This window comes from Rattus rattus, chromosome 5, assembly GCF_011064425.1.
Source record: "Rattus rattus isolate New Zealand chromosome 5, Rrattus_CSIRO_v1, whole genome shotgun sequence".
NCBI classification, from domain to species: domain Eukaryota; kingdom Metazoa; phylum Chordata; class Mammalia; order Rodentia; family Muridae; genus Rattus; species Rattus rattus.
The window spans coordinates 123,619,559-123,632,018 of record NC_046158.1 but is presented as its reverse complement, the minus strand read 5'-3'; the positions used below and the strand labels follow the sequence as shown (position 1 = coordinate 123,632,018).

General features: G+C 48.6%; 1 protein-coding gene across 1 annotated transcript in view; it reads left to right on the top strand.

Moving 5' to 3' along the window:
* Rrbp1 (ribosome binding protein 1) overlaps positions 1-12,460 on the top strand; it is a 61,943-nt gene that overhangs the window by 30,765 nt on the left and 18,718 nt on the right. Inside the window, 4 exon segments of the mRNA XM_032904322.1 lie at positions 6,324-6,472; positions 7,395-7,517; positions 11,062-11,214; positions 12,033-12,151. Coding sequence (XP_032760213.1) covers positions 6,324-6,472; positions 7,395-7,517; positions 11,062-11,214; positions 12,033-12,151 — 544 coding nt within the window.

Genomic DNA, 12,460 nt, shown 5'->3' with positions numbered 1-12,460 from the left:
TTCCTGCATTTGTGCTGCTCACGGTTAGCTTTATATGGACAGCTTAGACTTGGCAGAAGTCCTGTGGCCAGCAGATGGCAGTCCAGGGTCTCCACAGCAGCCCTCCTGAGACCTTCCCATCCTTCCTACAGTTAACTCTTCACCCTTTTTTTCAGGCTGAAGCCACCAGGTGTGTACTCAGAACCAGCCTTGGTAACCTTTGTTCTTTGACGTCAACTGTGCGTCAGGGTTTGAATCTCTGAACAAAACCCTAGATGCTTTGAGCAGTATTTGCTGTCCGTGTGAGTTCTTCAAAACCCAAGCCCCTGTTTTCTCACCCTCTCCCCGCTTCTTCTCTCTTCCTCTCTTCCCTTCTACCTCCAAAAAAGAGTGTAACGAGACCCCCAGGGAAGTAAGTTAAGTATCACTGTGAGCTGCTGCCTGGCATTCTTCTGGAAACCCCCATTGAGTGACTACTTGATGTGGCTGTGCTGAGTCTGCAGACACTATCCAGGTCTCTGTGGTCAGGCCCGTGCTAATGCACGGTTTTCTCTGTAGCACTAAGGAAAATTGTGACTGCTTGCTGAAACTATTGCCTTGGCCTCACGCCATTCTGCCTGAAAGCCCAAGCAGAGAGTTTACTCAGGCTTTCCCATAGTTGTCTTAACAACTGTTGTGATGTGTGCGGTTTTGTTGTTGTTGTTGTTGTTGTTGTTTTCAGATATAAAATTGTTTCTGTTGAATTCTGGAGAAAAGAAAAATAAGTGTAAAGAGGAAAACAGTCATTTATCTGTAGGATACATTTCCAGCTTGGTTATAGATTATTCTCTCTTTATCAAGGAGGAGAGCCTTAATAAACTCTTCTCCACAGCTTCTGTGCTTGGTGCCAGGGCACTGGGAACCCCAGCTGTGTCTGACCCTTTAGGGCTCTGGCGCAGCTGTTCTTCACTGGCTGGCCTGCTCTGGGAAGGGCTGCCTGAACATGCTGCCCGGGCCGTCTTGACTGAGGATGGGAGAGCAGTGAGTAGGGGTGGGAGGAGCCAGGGTGTATTCTAATTTCTCTGAGGGCTTGTATTTTCCTGTAGACTTCTTGGCCACAGTTTATAAATGTGTGACTGGGGAGAAGACGTGGTAATGTTAGACAGTCCTTGCCGTTGGTTGGTTCCTGGATCTTTGGTTGTAAATGTACATGATCACTTGGAACTGGGCTCCCAAAAGGCTTAGAGGTCTGGGGCCTGACTCTTCTGTAGCACAGCTCAGTTTGGCTGAGGTGCTTAAGATGAACTGGTCATGGAATCTGCTAAAGGTTAGGATATGACTTCTTTCCTGTGGAGATGCTGTCCTAGGAACTCACACCGTCTATGCCATTTGCTGTGAAGGTCCAGAGGTGTGGTCTTTGCGTTTGAGGGAAAGGCCTTCAGAATGGGTTTTGGACAGTCCCTAAGAAAATGAATGTTCTTGCCATGAGTCCTCATTAGTCCCCACCTGTGCTTCTGTCAGGCCCCACTGTGAAGTGTCCCCTGGTTATGATCTGGGCTTCTCACACTTAGTCGCCTGAATACTCTCAGGCCTGAGTGCTGGCTCAGGCTCTTTCCTGTCTTCTTCAAGCCTTGTTCCTCTTGGCATTCCACACAGTGTTCCCTTTTAGTCACTGCACTTTTGTCTGTGGGGTAAAATCCAGATCTCTGGGGCCGGTGAAATTTTGTTCCTATTCCAGCCCTACCTCCCTCTACTCCTGGGAATCCGAAGTCCTGGATCCTGCAGACTTCCTGGGCTGCCCCCTTCCTTCAGACCTCTTGCTACCTCTTTACTCAGTAGTGCTTGAGGAAGCACCTGTGCTTCAGCCTCGGCTTCCATTGTATCTGCATTCTCTAGGCCCAGCATGCAGCTCTCTTGCATGACCACCCTGTGCCTGCTGTGTTGCATAGCTGTCGTCTTCCTTTCTACTTAACTTCTCCAAGCCAGGCATCTGTAGACTTCTCAGGGATACAGTGCACACACTGTTTAGAAAAAAGCTGGGCCTGCCTGTCCTGGGCAGGGCTGTTCAGGAACCTACAGTAGTACTCACCTCCATTTAGCCTCCAGCTGTCTGTAGGTGCTCACTGGGCAAGTCCTGGAGTGGGCTGATGCTCCCTGCTGGTGGAGAAAGTAGGGCTGTTGTATAGCTGACAGTGGAGGGTGGTGGCTGCTAGAGCAGGGAGCTGTAAGTCTCAGGGCCCCCTTATATTAACATCATCTTATTGCCGAGGCCGTTCACTGGGGAGTTGGTGGTTATGCAGCCAAAGAGCAAATTTTCCTAGAGGAGCCCACAGTTGACAGAGAAGAGACTCCTAAGTACCTCTTTACAAGTTTCATTTCCTAGGTGGGGAAGGTATTTCTGTAGCAAACTGTTGCACCATAGTTTTGAAGTCTAGGCACTAAGCACACTGACCACACACAGGCTTCTTGTCAGTGGAGGCATATCCTGTTCCCTCAAGCTTGTGTGCCTCAGAAGTAAGAACAGTCTGTCCTTTTTCTGAGTCTCTAAGTCAGCCTTGGCCTCAGAGAGGCCATTCTTTGAGCCTCACCCTTGCCTGAGTTCTTCCACTCCTGAGCTGGAAAGGGACAGGAGTTTGACTGTCCAAGGAGTGGGTCCTAATGGCTGGGCCTCCAGAGTTGGCCCTGCAGTTAGTTTGATTTTCAGTGCTTTCCCGGTGCCTCATTCCAAGCACAAATTAAGTTAATCTTTGCAGCCAGGCCATGAGGGAGGAACAGTTATCACTGACTTTACGGACAAGGAAACTGAGGCAGGAGGTGGTTAAGCCAGTGGTTAAAGGAGACAGTTGAAAGGGGCTGAGTTGGAAATTGGCATTTTTAGCCTAGGCCCATAGACTGGCCTTGGCTCAGAGAGATATATTTGTTTAGCCCCTGTCTGTCTTTACCTGCCTACCTGCCTGCCTGCCTACCTATCTATCTACCTACCTACCTACCTACCTACCTACCTACCTACCTACCTGCTTGCCTGCCTGCCTGCCTGCCTGCCTGCCTGCCTGCCTACCTGCCTACTTACCTACCTGCCTACCTGCCTACCTACCTACCTGCCTACCTGCCTACCTACCTATCTACCTGCCTGCCTGCCTGCCTGCCTGCCTACTTACCTTCCTACCTACCATGGAGTTAGCTTCCAACACTATGGGTCCAGTCTCTGATAGTCTACAGCTGTAAAGTTTCTGGACTGACTTCCCTTGTTAGCTGTTACCTGGAGTGGTGTATTGTGTCTCAGGTCCCTTAGGCCCCCAAAGTTCCTTTGTGGAGTGCCTCATTCCTGAATGGCCTAGTCCACGGGGAGAGTGTGGCTGTGTCCCCCACATCTGGTTGATGCCGTCTTGTAGCTACTCCTTGCTGTCTATCTGCTGTATTCTTCTCTAGACCAGAGCCATCAACCAATGTGAGCCCAGACCCAGGCTGCCAGGGCGCCATGCAGGGAGCCGACCTCTTCTAGAATTCCCTAACCCCTTGCTCTTTTTAAAGCCATGGCTAATGGATTAAATATGGAGTCTCTGGTAGGTTTATTTTAATACTTTAAGATTTCACAATACCAAGAATTACTAGGATCTTCAAGCATTTGCTAGAGGTGTGAGTGGGGTGCTGGGCATGTGCTAGGCTCCTGTGGGCATGCTGTTTGGATAGGACTCGCCCAGGGGCTCATTCTTCCTTGCTGTCAGTTTTACTGCCTCTGATTCAGAGACAGTGCTCTCCTATTTATGTATTTATTATTTGTTTAATTTGCCTAAGGGAGTTGATGAAAAATGTTTTGTGAAGTTATAGGAGAGTGTGTATGGCGAAGGTAATAGTTCTGTGGGTGGAAAAGCAGAATAGACAGAGAAGGATCAATTTTACTTACATTTCTTTGGATTGTTTCATTTGTTACAACTGTTTGTTCATTATTTATTTTAAGATAAATTAATTTATTTATTTATACTGTGTAGCATAGGAGGGAACTTCTAGACAGTGCTAGAAGCATCTTGAAGCATCCCATAGCCTTGTGCCTGAGATGATATTCAATAGCAAGACTTCCTTCAGCAGTGATAGCCAGATGTTTTCCTCCCATGGGAGGAGTTGAGCCTCGAGGGACAGGGCCTAAAGGGCAGTGTCTTTGTTTGGACTCCCCCGCCCCATTCTTCTTTGTGATAAGGCCTCATGTACCCCAGCAGGCCTTAAACTCCCTCTCTACCTCCAAGTACTGGAATTACAGGTACACACCAGCATGCCTTACTAGAAGAGTGTCCTCTGGTAGAGAATTTAAGAGGTTAGAGATTTCAATCACTTGGGGAATTCTTGAGGATAGGTGCTTCTAAGATTTTTGTCAAGGAGCACTTTAGAGGTCCATGGGGATAGAAGGGCATAGTCTAAGGAATATAGTATGACCCATAGCCTTAACTTAGTAGTCCCTCTCGCCACATTAGAATAGGCCAAAAGGAAACAGTTGAGATGAATTTTAACAGCATACTTCACCGAATTTATCCAAATTGGGTGCTCTTGATGCTCAACCAGTATTTTAGGTTACTATTTTATGCTCTTGTCTACACTGAGGCTTTGGAACCCCGTGTAAACTCTTTGCTTGAAGCACATCACAAGTTGCAGGAGTCTTGGGTTGCAAGCACAAATTATCAGAGGTGCCAGGACCATTCTGAGTCAGGAAAGGAAATGTCTCTGTAGCCTTCAGCTCCACACAGGCTTAAGAGGCTGCCCTGCCTCACCTGTGTCTTTTCAACTCTGGGCAGTGAATATCTATCTATTAAGGTTGGGGGTGTGTGTGGCAAAACACAGCAAAAAAGGTATCAGTAGGGGTTTTTCTGGAGAGTGAGTTCATTTTATTCTGTTTTGTTCTATTTTATTTTATTCTAGCTCTGCGGCACTCGGGATTATATCTAGTATGTACAAGTCCACCATTAGTTGTATGTGCATACATATTTCATTGAAATTAAGAAATGGGGTCCCCACACACCTACTCTCCCGTTTTCTTGGCAATACAAGCTCTTGGGCCTTTTAATGCTGGTGTGGTTATTTTTAAATCTACTGCACTTTCCCAAGGTAAGATGTTATAAAATAAGGTGCTCTTAGCAACCAGCCCGCCCACATCCCACCTTTCCTTTATTATGATATCACGCTAAGTGCTTCCACTTGTAATGACAATATTATGACTGTGAAGTAAAAATATTTTGACAATGCTGTAGAAGCCTTCTCCATTCCTTGTCCTCAGAAGGTAGGCTTAGCTGAGCTTCAACATGGGGGGGGGGGGCTTGTCCGGCTCTTTGAGTGCATTTGGCCATCTGTTTCAATTGTGAGACAAATTTAGATGTCAGCGGAGGAATTTTCCAGGCATTCATTTTAGGTGAGCTATCTCAGTTCACTCTTTTCTTGCCTGCAAGGCTGCTTGGGTATCAACGAGACTGGGAGTAGTGATTTTTTTTGGGGGGTGGGGTGGGGGGTAAGCAAGTGGTCTGTATCTAGAGAGTAAAGAGCTCATTCTGGGAGACCTGGCACAGCTATTTCTTTTTTGAAGCCAGTCACTACTTGAGCTCCCTCTAGGGAAACTAGCATGCTTGTCCTTGACCGTGGGGAGCAGAGTCCTGGTACCCTCCAAGCTTTTCTGTGTATGTGTGGTTCTGGACATCATTGGATTGAATGATGAGTACCCTGGATACTCATGGGCAGGCAGTGTCCATAGAGATGCTGGGGTAAATAAGGCAATCTCCCTGAACCACAGAAAATGAGATGGACCAAATGTTTCACTAGAAAAAGAAGAAATGGAGGGAAAAAAACCTGAGAAAAATGGGTTGTGCATAGTTTTGTGCAGTGCCATTTTTGTTACTTGTTTATTTACTTATTTTGAAGTATGGTCTAATGCAACTCAGAGTAGCCTCAAATTCACTGTGTAGCTGTTATGACCTTGATCTTCCTGCCTTCATTTCTGAAGTGTTGAGATTACAGGCATATGCCACCACTTGGTTTATACGTAGTGCTGAAGTTTGAACCAGCCCTATCAACAAAGCTACCTCAAATTCCTACACAGCTTCGGTCTTGATAACTTAAAAAGAGGAAGAAGGAACAGGGCAAAGGCTAGCCTTTGTCCGGCACATACTGACCCCTGAGTTTGATCCCTACTACCACTAGGAAATAAGGAGGGTGCTGCTCCTAGCCTTGGCTGGGACTTTAGGCACACAGACCATCGTTTATCAAGAAGTCTGCTATACCATACAACAGAGTGCTCCTTGTCTCTGACCAGAGCCACCTTTTCATGGATGTTGTTATATATCCACTTGTTTGGGGTAGAATGTAAGCCCCTGCTCCTTCCACTTCAGGGCCCCCAGATTGCGACAGCCCTCTCTTCCTGCCCTACAAGACACTGGTCTCCACAGTTGGAAGCATGGTGTTCAGTGAGGGCGAGGCCCAGCGGCTTATTGAGATCCTCTCTGAGAAGACTGGAGTCATTCAAGACACCTGGCATAAGGTAGGCCACTGCAGGGCTGATATAGCGGACCCCTTTCCCTAGGGATGAACGTCTTGCCTGGTTCTGCCCCTGCCCAGGAGCTGTCTTGTCAAAATGCAAAGAGAATGTTCTAGAACAATTTTCACTTCTTCCTAGAGAATCCTGCCACTGCTGTCTGTGCTTGGGCTGAATGATCACCACTGCTTGTGCTCAGTGCAGAGCAGGGCCTCTGTGCTGCTTGTGCTTCTGGGGTTAGAACAGACACCCAGTTGGGTGGGCCAACTGGGTGTCCAACACACAAGGAAAAAACCTGAACATAATGTCCCTTGAGCTACCAGGGCAAGCTCAAAAGACTTGCAAGCTCCCACTCCCTAGTGCCCCTGGCCAGTCTAGAAAGTGCAGTATGCATGGGTTTTTTCTTTAGCTGGTTGGGTTGATGGTAATTTTGCTGGTCAGTTCAGTGGCTGGAGGTGTTGGGGGATGCCATGCTTTGTATGGTCTCAGTGCTGCTGAGAGCTCTCAGCAAGTAAGTATGGGGGTGTTCCTGGGTATGAGTGTCCCAGGGTCAGGGTGACCATTGTCCCATCTTGTCTCAGACCATGGCTTTAGAGTACAGGGTCTCTGTCCTAGCTCCTACACTTCAGCAGGTAGCCAGCAGTCTGCACTCTCTGGCTTTAAGACTGACTGGAAGTACCATCACTATAAAAACTACCCCAAGCATCTGTGTGTATAAGATCTGGGAGTTCCTAAAGACTGGGTAGATTAACAGGACTATCCATTCCCATGCTGTGCTAAGATCAGATGGAACCACTTATCTTGAAGCCCATGCTACCTGCTGTGCTTTTGTTTATTGCCAGAGCCGAGGGTGGGTGTGTGTGTGGGGGGGGTGCACGGCTGTGTCTTCTTCTGTTCCCCGGTAACATGACTTTGTCAACATTTCTAGGCCACTCAGAAGGGTGACCCTGTAGCAGTTCTGAAGCGCCAACTAGAAGAGAAAGAAAAGCTGCTGGCCACAGAGCAAGAGGATGCAGCTGTCGCCAAGAGCAAACTAAGAGAACTCAACAAGGTATAGCCTAAGCTCAGAAGCAAGGCAGCCCCCCTCTCTTTCTTTGAGGATCCCCTTGCCCCAGGGCCACAGATGCCCTTTGGTCATCAGGATAGGCTCAGTGCTGCCTCTGAGACAGGTGGCTTCAGCCGGGGCTTGTCTGCCTAGCGTGTGGCTCTTCCCAAGCCCAGAATGTTTTCATTGATGTTTTACTGCTGCCTGAAGTGTGGTATTGAGAGGGTTCCTTCCCTGTGGTCCAAGAATACATGCAGTTGAGCAGAGACCAGGGTCTCAGACTGGTGGCTCCCAGGGTACCAGGGTCTTTTGAGTTAGTGTACCTAGAAAGGAGGTGCACATTTAATGCTGGTGGTTTTCCTGAGAACTGCAGCCCAGGTTGCTTTGCTGCCTTTGTCTGACATCAGTGGAATGATGTGCAGGAGAGTTCTCGGCTCTCTGAGCCAGACTAGCTGGAAGGTTTTTTAACTCTGAATGGCAGGTGGTGGTGGGCCAGGGTTGCTGTTGGGACAGGCTTGGAACATTGTTCAGGACATGCCAGGTCCTCAGTCACTGAAAACTAGTCACTGCTGAACCTACTGGAGCCTCCCTTTTGTTCTCTGCTTCTGGGAAGTGGGTCTTGGTGTCCAAGTGTCCAGTGGACATGATGAGCAGGGTAAGGGAGTCCTCATGGGCCTGGTATCCCCTAAGTTAGAAGGTCATCTCATCTGCCAGGTGCTGTGGGTTTTCTTTTGCCATTCCCTGCCTTCTCTGTCCCAAGTAGCAGACTTCAGGAGATGGCCTGGGTCAAGAAATATCTGATGATGCCGGGTGGTGGTGGTGGTGCACATGCCTTTAACTTGGGAGGCAAAGGCAGGTGGATTTCTGAGTTTGAAACCAGCCTCATGTACAAAGCGAGTTCCATGACAGTGAAGGCTACACAGAGACACCCTGTCTCAATAAAGAAAGAAAGGTCTGACACCATCTTAGACATCACCCTTTCCTTAGATACTTCCCTCTGCTTATTGGAGACAGAAATGAGGCAAGTTGACCTTATCCTTAATTCAGTGGCTATGCTTCCGAGCCAGACAGAAAAGTCTGGTTGAGGGTCAGGCTGGCGAGACCCCAACCCTTTGAATAACACTCTTTGGGAGGTCATGCTCAGGAGCAGAAAAGAAAGACTCCCAAGGTGTCCACACACGGTTACTAGAATGCAGACCTTTACCTGGCTTGACAGCAGCAGGTGTACTGTCTCCTCTTAACTATGCACACTATGTCATGTTAGGAGTTAGGCCTAGGCTACGGTAGGGCTGAGAGTATTAATACCATAGAACTTGGGAAAGCCCTCCCACTTCCTGGATCAGGTGGCTAGCACACCTTCCTGGATCAGGTGACTACCATGCCTCCCTGAATCAGAGTCTGCTTTTCTGAGAAGCAATTTTTCTGTACCTTTTACCTGGGAAAGAATTTATATTGCAGTAATAAAACACCATGACCAAACGCAACTTGAGGAGCAGAGGGTTTGTTTCATTTTATAACTCTCAGGTCACATTCCATCACCACACTCCATCACTGAGGGAGGTCAGGGCAGGAATTCAAGGCAGGAACTGAAGCAGAGGCCATGGGAAAAGCTGCTTTCTGGCTTGTTTAGTCTGCTTTCTTACACAAGCCAGGTCCACCTGCCCAGGGATAGCTTCTCTCTTTTCAAGTGAGTCTAGATTATGTCAAATTGAACAAACAAACAAACAACTCCCCCCCCCCACATACAAACCTAACTAAGACACCATCTTTCTAGACAGAAAGAGAAATTAATTTCCTTACAGAAATTTGCTTACTCCCAAAGTCAAGTACAGTGAGAGGCTACAGTAGTATTTAGATTGCTGGCAGGCTCTATGTGGCTTGGCTGGTTAGTTGGGTCTGTGCCCTTTAATTTAGAAAGGACTTAAGGCATGATGGATGAAGAGTTGCAACCTCTGATAGAGTGGGCCCTTTCCCATTCTGAAATCACATTCACCAAGGACAGGGTGGTAGGTATGAAGGAATGGCCAGCACAGGGTCACATTTGGTGCCATGCTGTCCCTTAGAGGTGGCTGTGTGACATATTTTCAAAAACCACATTGGCATCTAATTCCTAGACATATTCACTATGCCCCACCCTCCCTGGGTTGAGGCAGTAGTCTGTTCCTGGTGTGGCCTGCAGGTCTAGAAGCCTTGATTTTTGTTACCCACCTCACCAGAGTGTGGCCCTTGGCTCTGATCCAAGATACTTAATGCCAGTGTCTAGCTATGGTTCTCTATCCCCTGAGCTTAGGAGGTCCAGTACTGATCTCTCCTTACACCCCTTTGATACTTTATCACTAGCTCCAGCCTCCATCCCCAAGTCTAGTCTCTGGCATCTGGCCTTCCTTTCTTCTCTGGATGGTTGCCTGCTCCCAGTATGCCCTGCTCCTTCTTGCTCCTGAGGTTTTCCTCTACTTTCGATGGGCTAACATTTTGTCAGTATCCTGTATGGGTGTTTGGCTCTCAGCCCTCAGCACTCGAATGGAGCTCTCAGATGGAGGCGATCATTACCATTGCCACAGACCTGTATCTGGTTGCCTACAGACTGTGAGCCTTGGATCACACACACTTTGACTTGCTTGGCCCCCACCCAGCAGATGTGAGGAAATGGCTACTGAGGCCCTATGGTGGTTTGCAGTTGAGGGAGGAGTGTTTGTTCATATTTGTGTTATGTCTCCTGGCATCAAACGTTGAGTGAGAAAATTCATGTGAAAATGTTACTGACCATATGACAGTTCCTCTTACTGCATTCTCATGGGAGCCTGTGAGAGTGTAGACTGTGTCATGTCAGTCCTTTCTACGTTTCCTTTATTCCTGTGGTGACATTTTTATAGTTGGGAAGGGTCTGCTTAGAGATCTTTCTTGGAGTCGTGCCAGTCATCTGCAGAGTCTGTCACTCCAGTGGAAGGTCCTGCAGAGATGAGCGCAGTGTGAGTAGTATCTGAAGAAGCTTATGGACTTGAGCACCCTTGGGAGCTCCACCTTAGCCGTTTAAGTGTTGAGGGCCCAGGTGTGACTCTGGAGACTCTAGGACAAGGAGGGTGAAGCCTTCTGGAGAACCTTTCCAGTGTGGTCTGCCAGGCACTTCACTCTGCGCTAGACTACCGTGTGTCCACCCCAATGCCTGAACAAGAGACTCATAGACCAGGACTGAGCAGCTAAGGAGCCCAAGGCCTTCAGACACCGGCCAGACACTGTTGAGGCCTGAGGTGAAATGGCACATGGTACACTTCAGACTCAATCTGGAGGCAAATCTGTGGACACCTTCTGGGCCTAAAAGTCTATGCAGGGCCCCACTAAGCCTAGGGAATGGTGCCAGATCCCGAGGGAATATGCCAGTGGATATTCCAGAGCACCAGTGGATGCTGTGACAGGACTCATTTTCCAGCCTAGACAGACAGAACCAGTGTCCACTTAGAACCTTACCTTTTGAATGCTTTCAAGAAAATAATGTGGCCCAGTCTCTGCCTGCTTGATGAGGCCACTCACCCCACCTGTCGTTTCTTCTCAGGAGATGGCTTCAGAGAAGGCCAAGGCTGCGGCTGGGGAGGCCAAGGTGAAGAAGCAGCTGGTAGCCCGGGAACAGGAGATTGCAGCTGTGCAGGCGCGGATGCAGGCCAGCTATCAGGACCATGTGAAGGAAGTGCAGCAGCTGCAGGGCAAGGTGGGCACAGGGGAAGGGACAGGCCTGAGTGCGTCATAATGGCCCAGAGGGTGAGGCTTCAGCTGGGCCTGAGGATGTCTGCTGGGGGTTGGATTTGGTTCAATGTTTCTGGTATTAATAACCAAGAAGATTAAAAATAAATTTTAAAGAGCACTTTTTCAAAAGACCCTTGTGTCAGGTAGTGCCCTAGGCAGAGGGTTTCCATCTCCAGGTGAGTCTGGAGTGATGCTGATTATATTTTCTGTGTGTGTGGTTGGGAAGATTGCATGAACTAGGAGACCTGAACATACACTTAGCCTGGGTCTGGAGACCAACACTGGTGACTGCCTGTCTAGACTGACCCTCATTGTCAGAGTCTGACATTTATCTTCTGAAGCCTATGCTTGGCTCGTTCTGGGCATGACAGCCTCCGTGCCACATGTGCCATGGGTGCCATGTGGGCTCAGAAAAACAAGAAGTGAGCTGTTGCTCAGGTGGTTGTGCTTTGTGACCTTGTGCTTTTTTCCTCAGAATAGTACACCACCCGTGTGGCCTCAGATGTGTTATGTGCATACATCTGAAGCCCTGAGTGTAGAGAGCAGCGAGGAGAGAGATGTGTTATGTATGATGGTGAAGGAGGTCCACACTTGTCCCCGAGACCCTGACACTGGCATGCCACCGTGCATGGGCCCTTTGCTTTATAAGCATTCCTGACTTCCTTGGAAGCAGATGCAGCCTCCAGAGCTTCCACTCTGAGCTGTGTGTGACCTTGCTGATGCAGGTTCAGTCAGTTCTCTGTGTGAGTGACACCCTGATGTTCCTGTTGGCAACTTTTTCAGATCCGGACTCTTCAGGAACAGCTGGAGAATGGCCCTAACACTCAGCTGGCCCGCCTACAGCAGGAGAACTCCATCTTGAGGGATGCCTTGAATCAGGCTACCAGCCAGGTGGAAAGCAAGTAAGCCAGTGCCCCATGCAAAGACTGTGGTAGCATGTTCCCTCGGACTTAGAGCATGGGTGGACTTAGTGAGTCTTGTATAGGCTATAGCAGGTGAGATCTAGTGCCTTTCTGGGTATGGGGCTGGGTGGCAGTCATACACAGGGCTCTTGTATATAGAGCTACCTGTGAGTTTCTACTCTCCCCACATCCAGCCTCTGTTGGGTTCTGAGCACTTGAGTCTTTGGCAGGTGTCTCAGAGCTCTCACGTCTCGATGCCTTAGAAAGAGCTGATGTATGCCAGCTTGTAGCTGGCTATTGGGGTTGAGG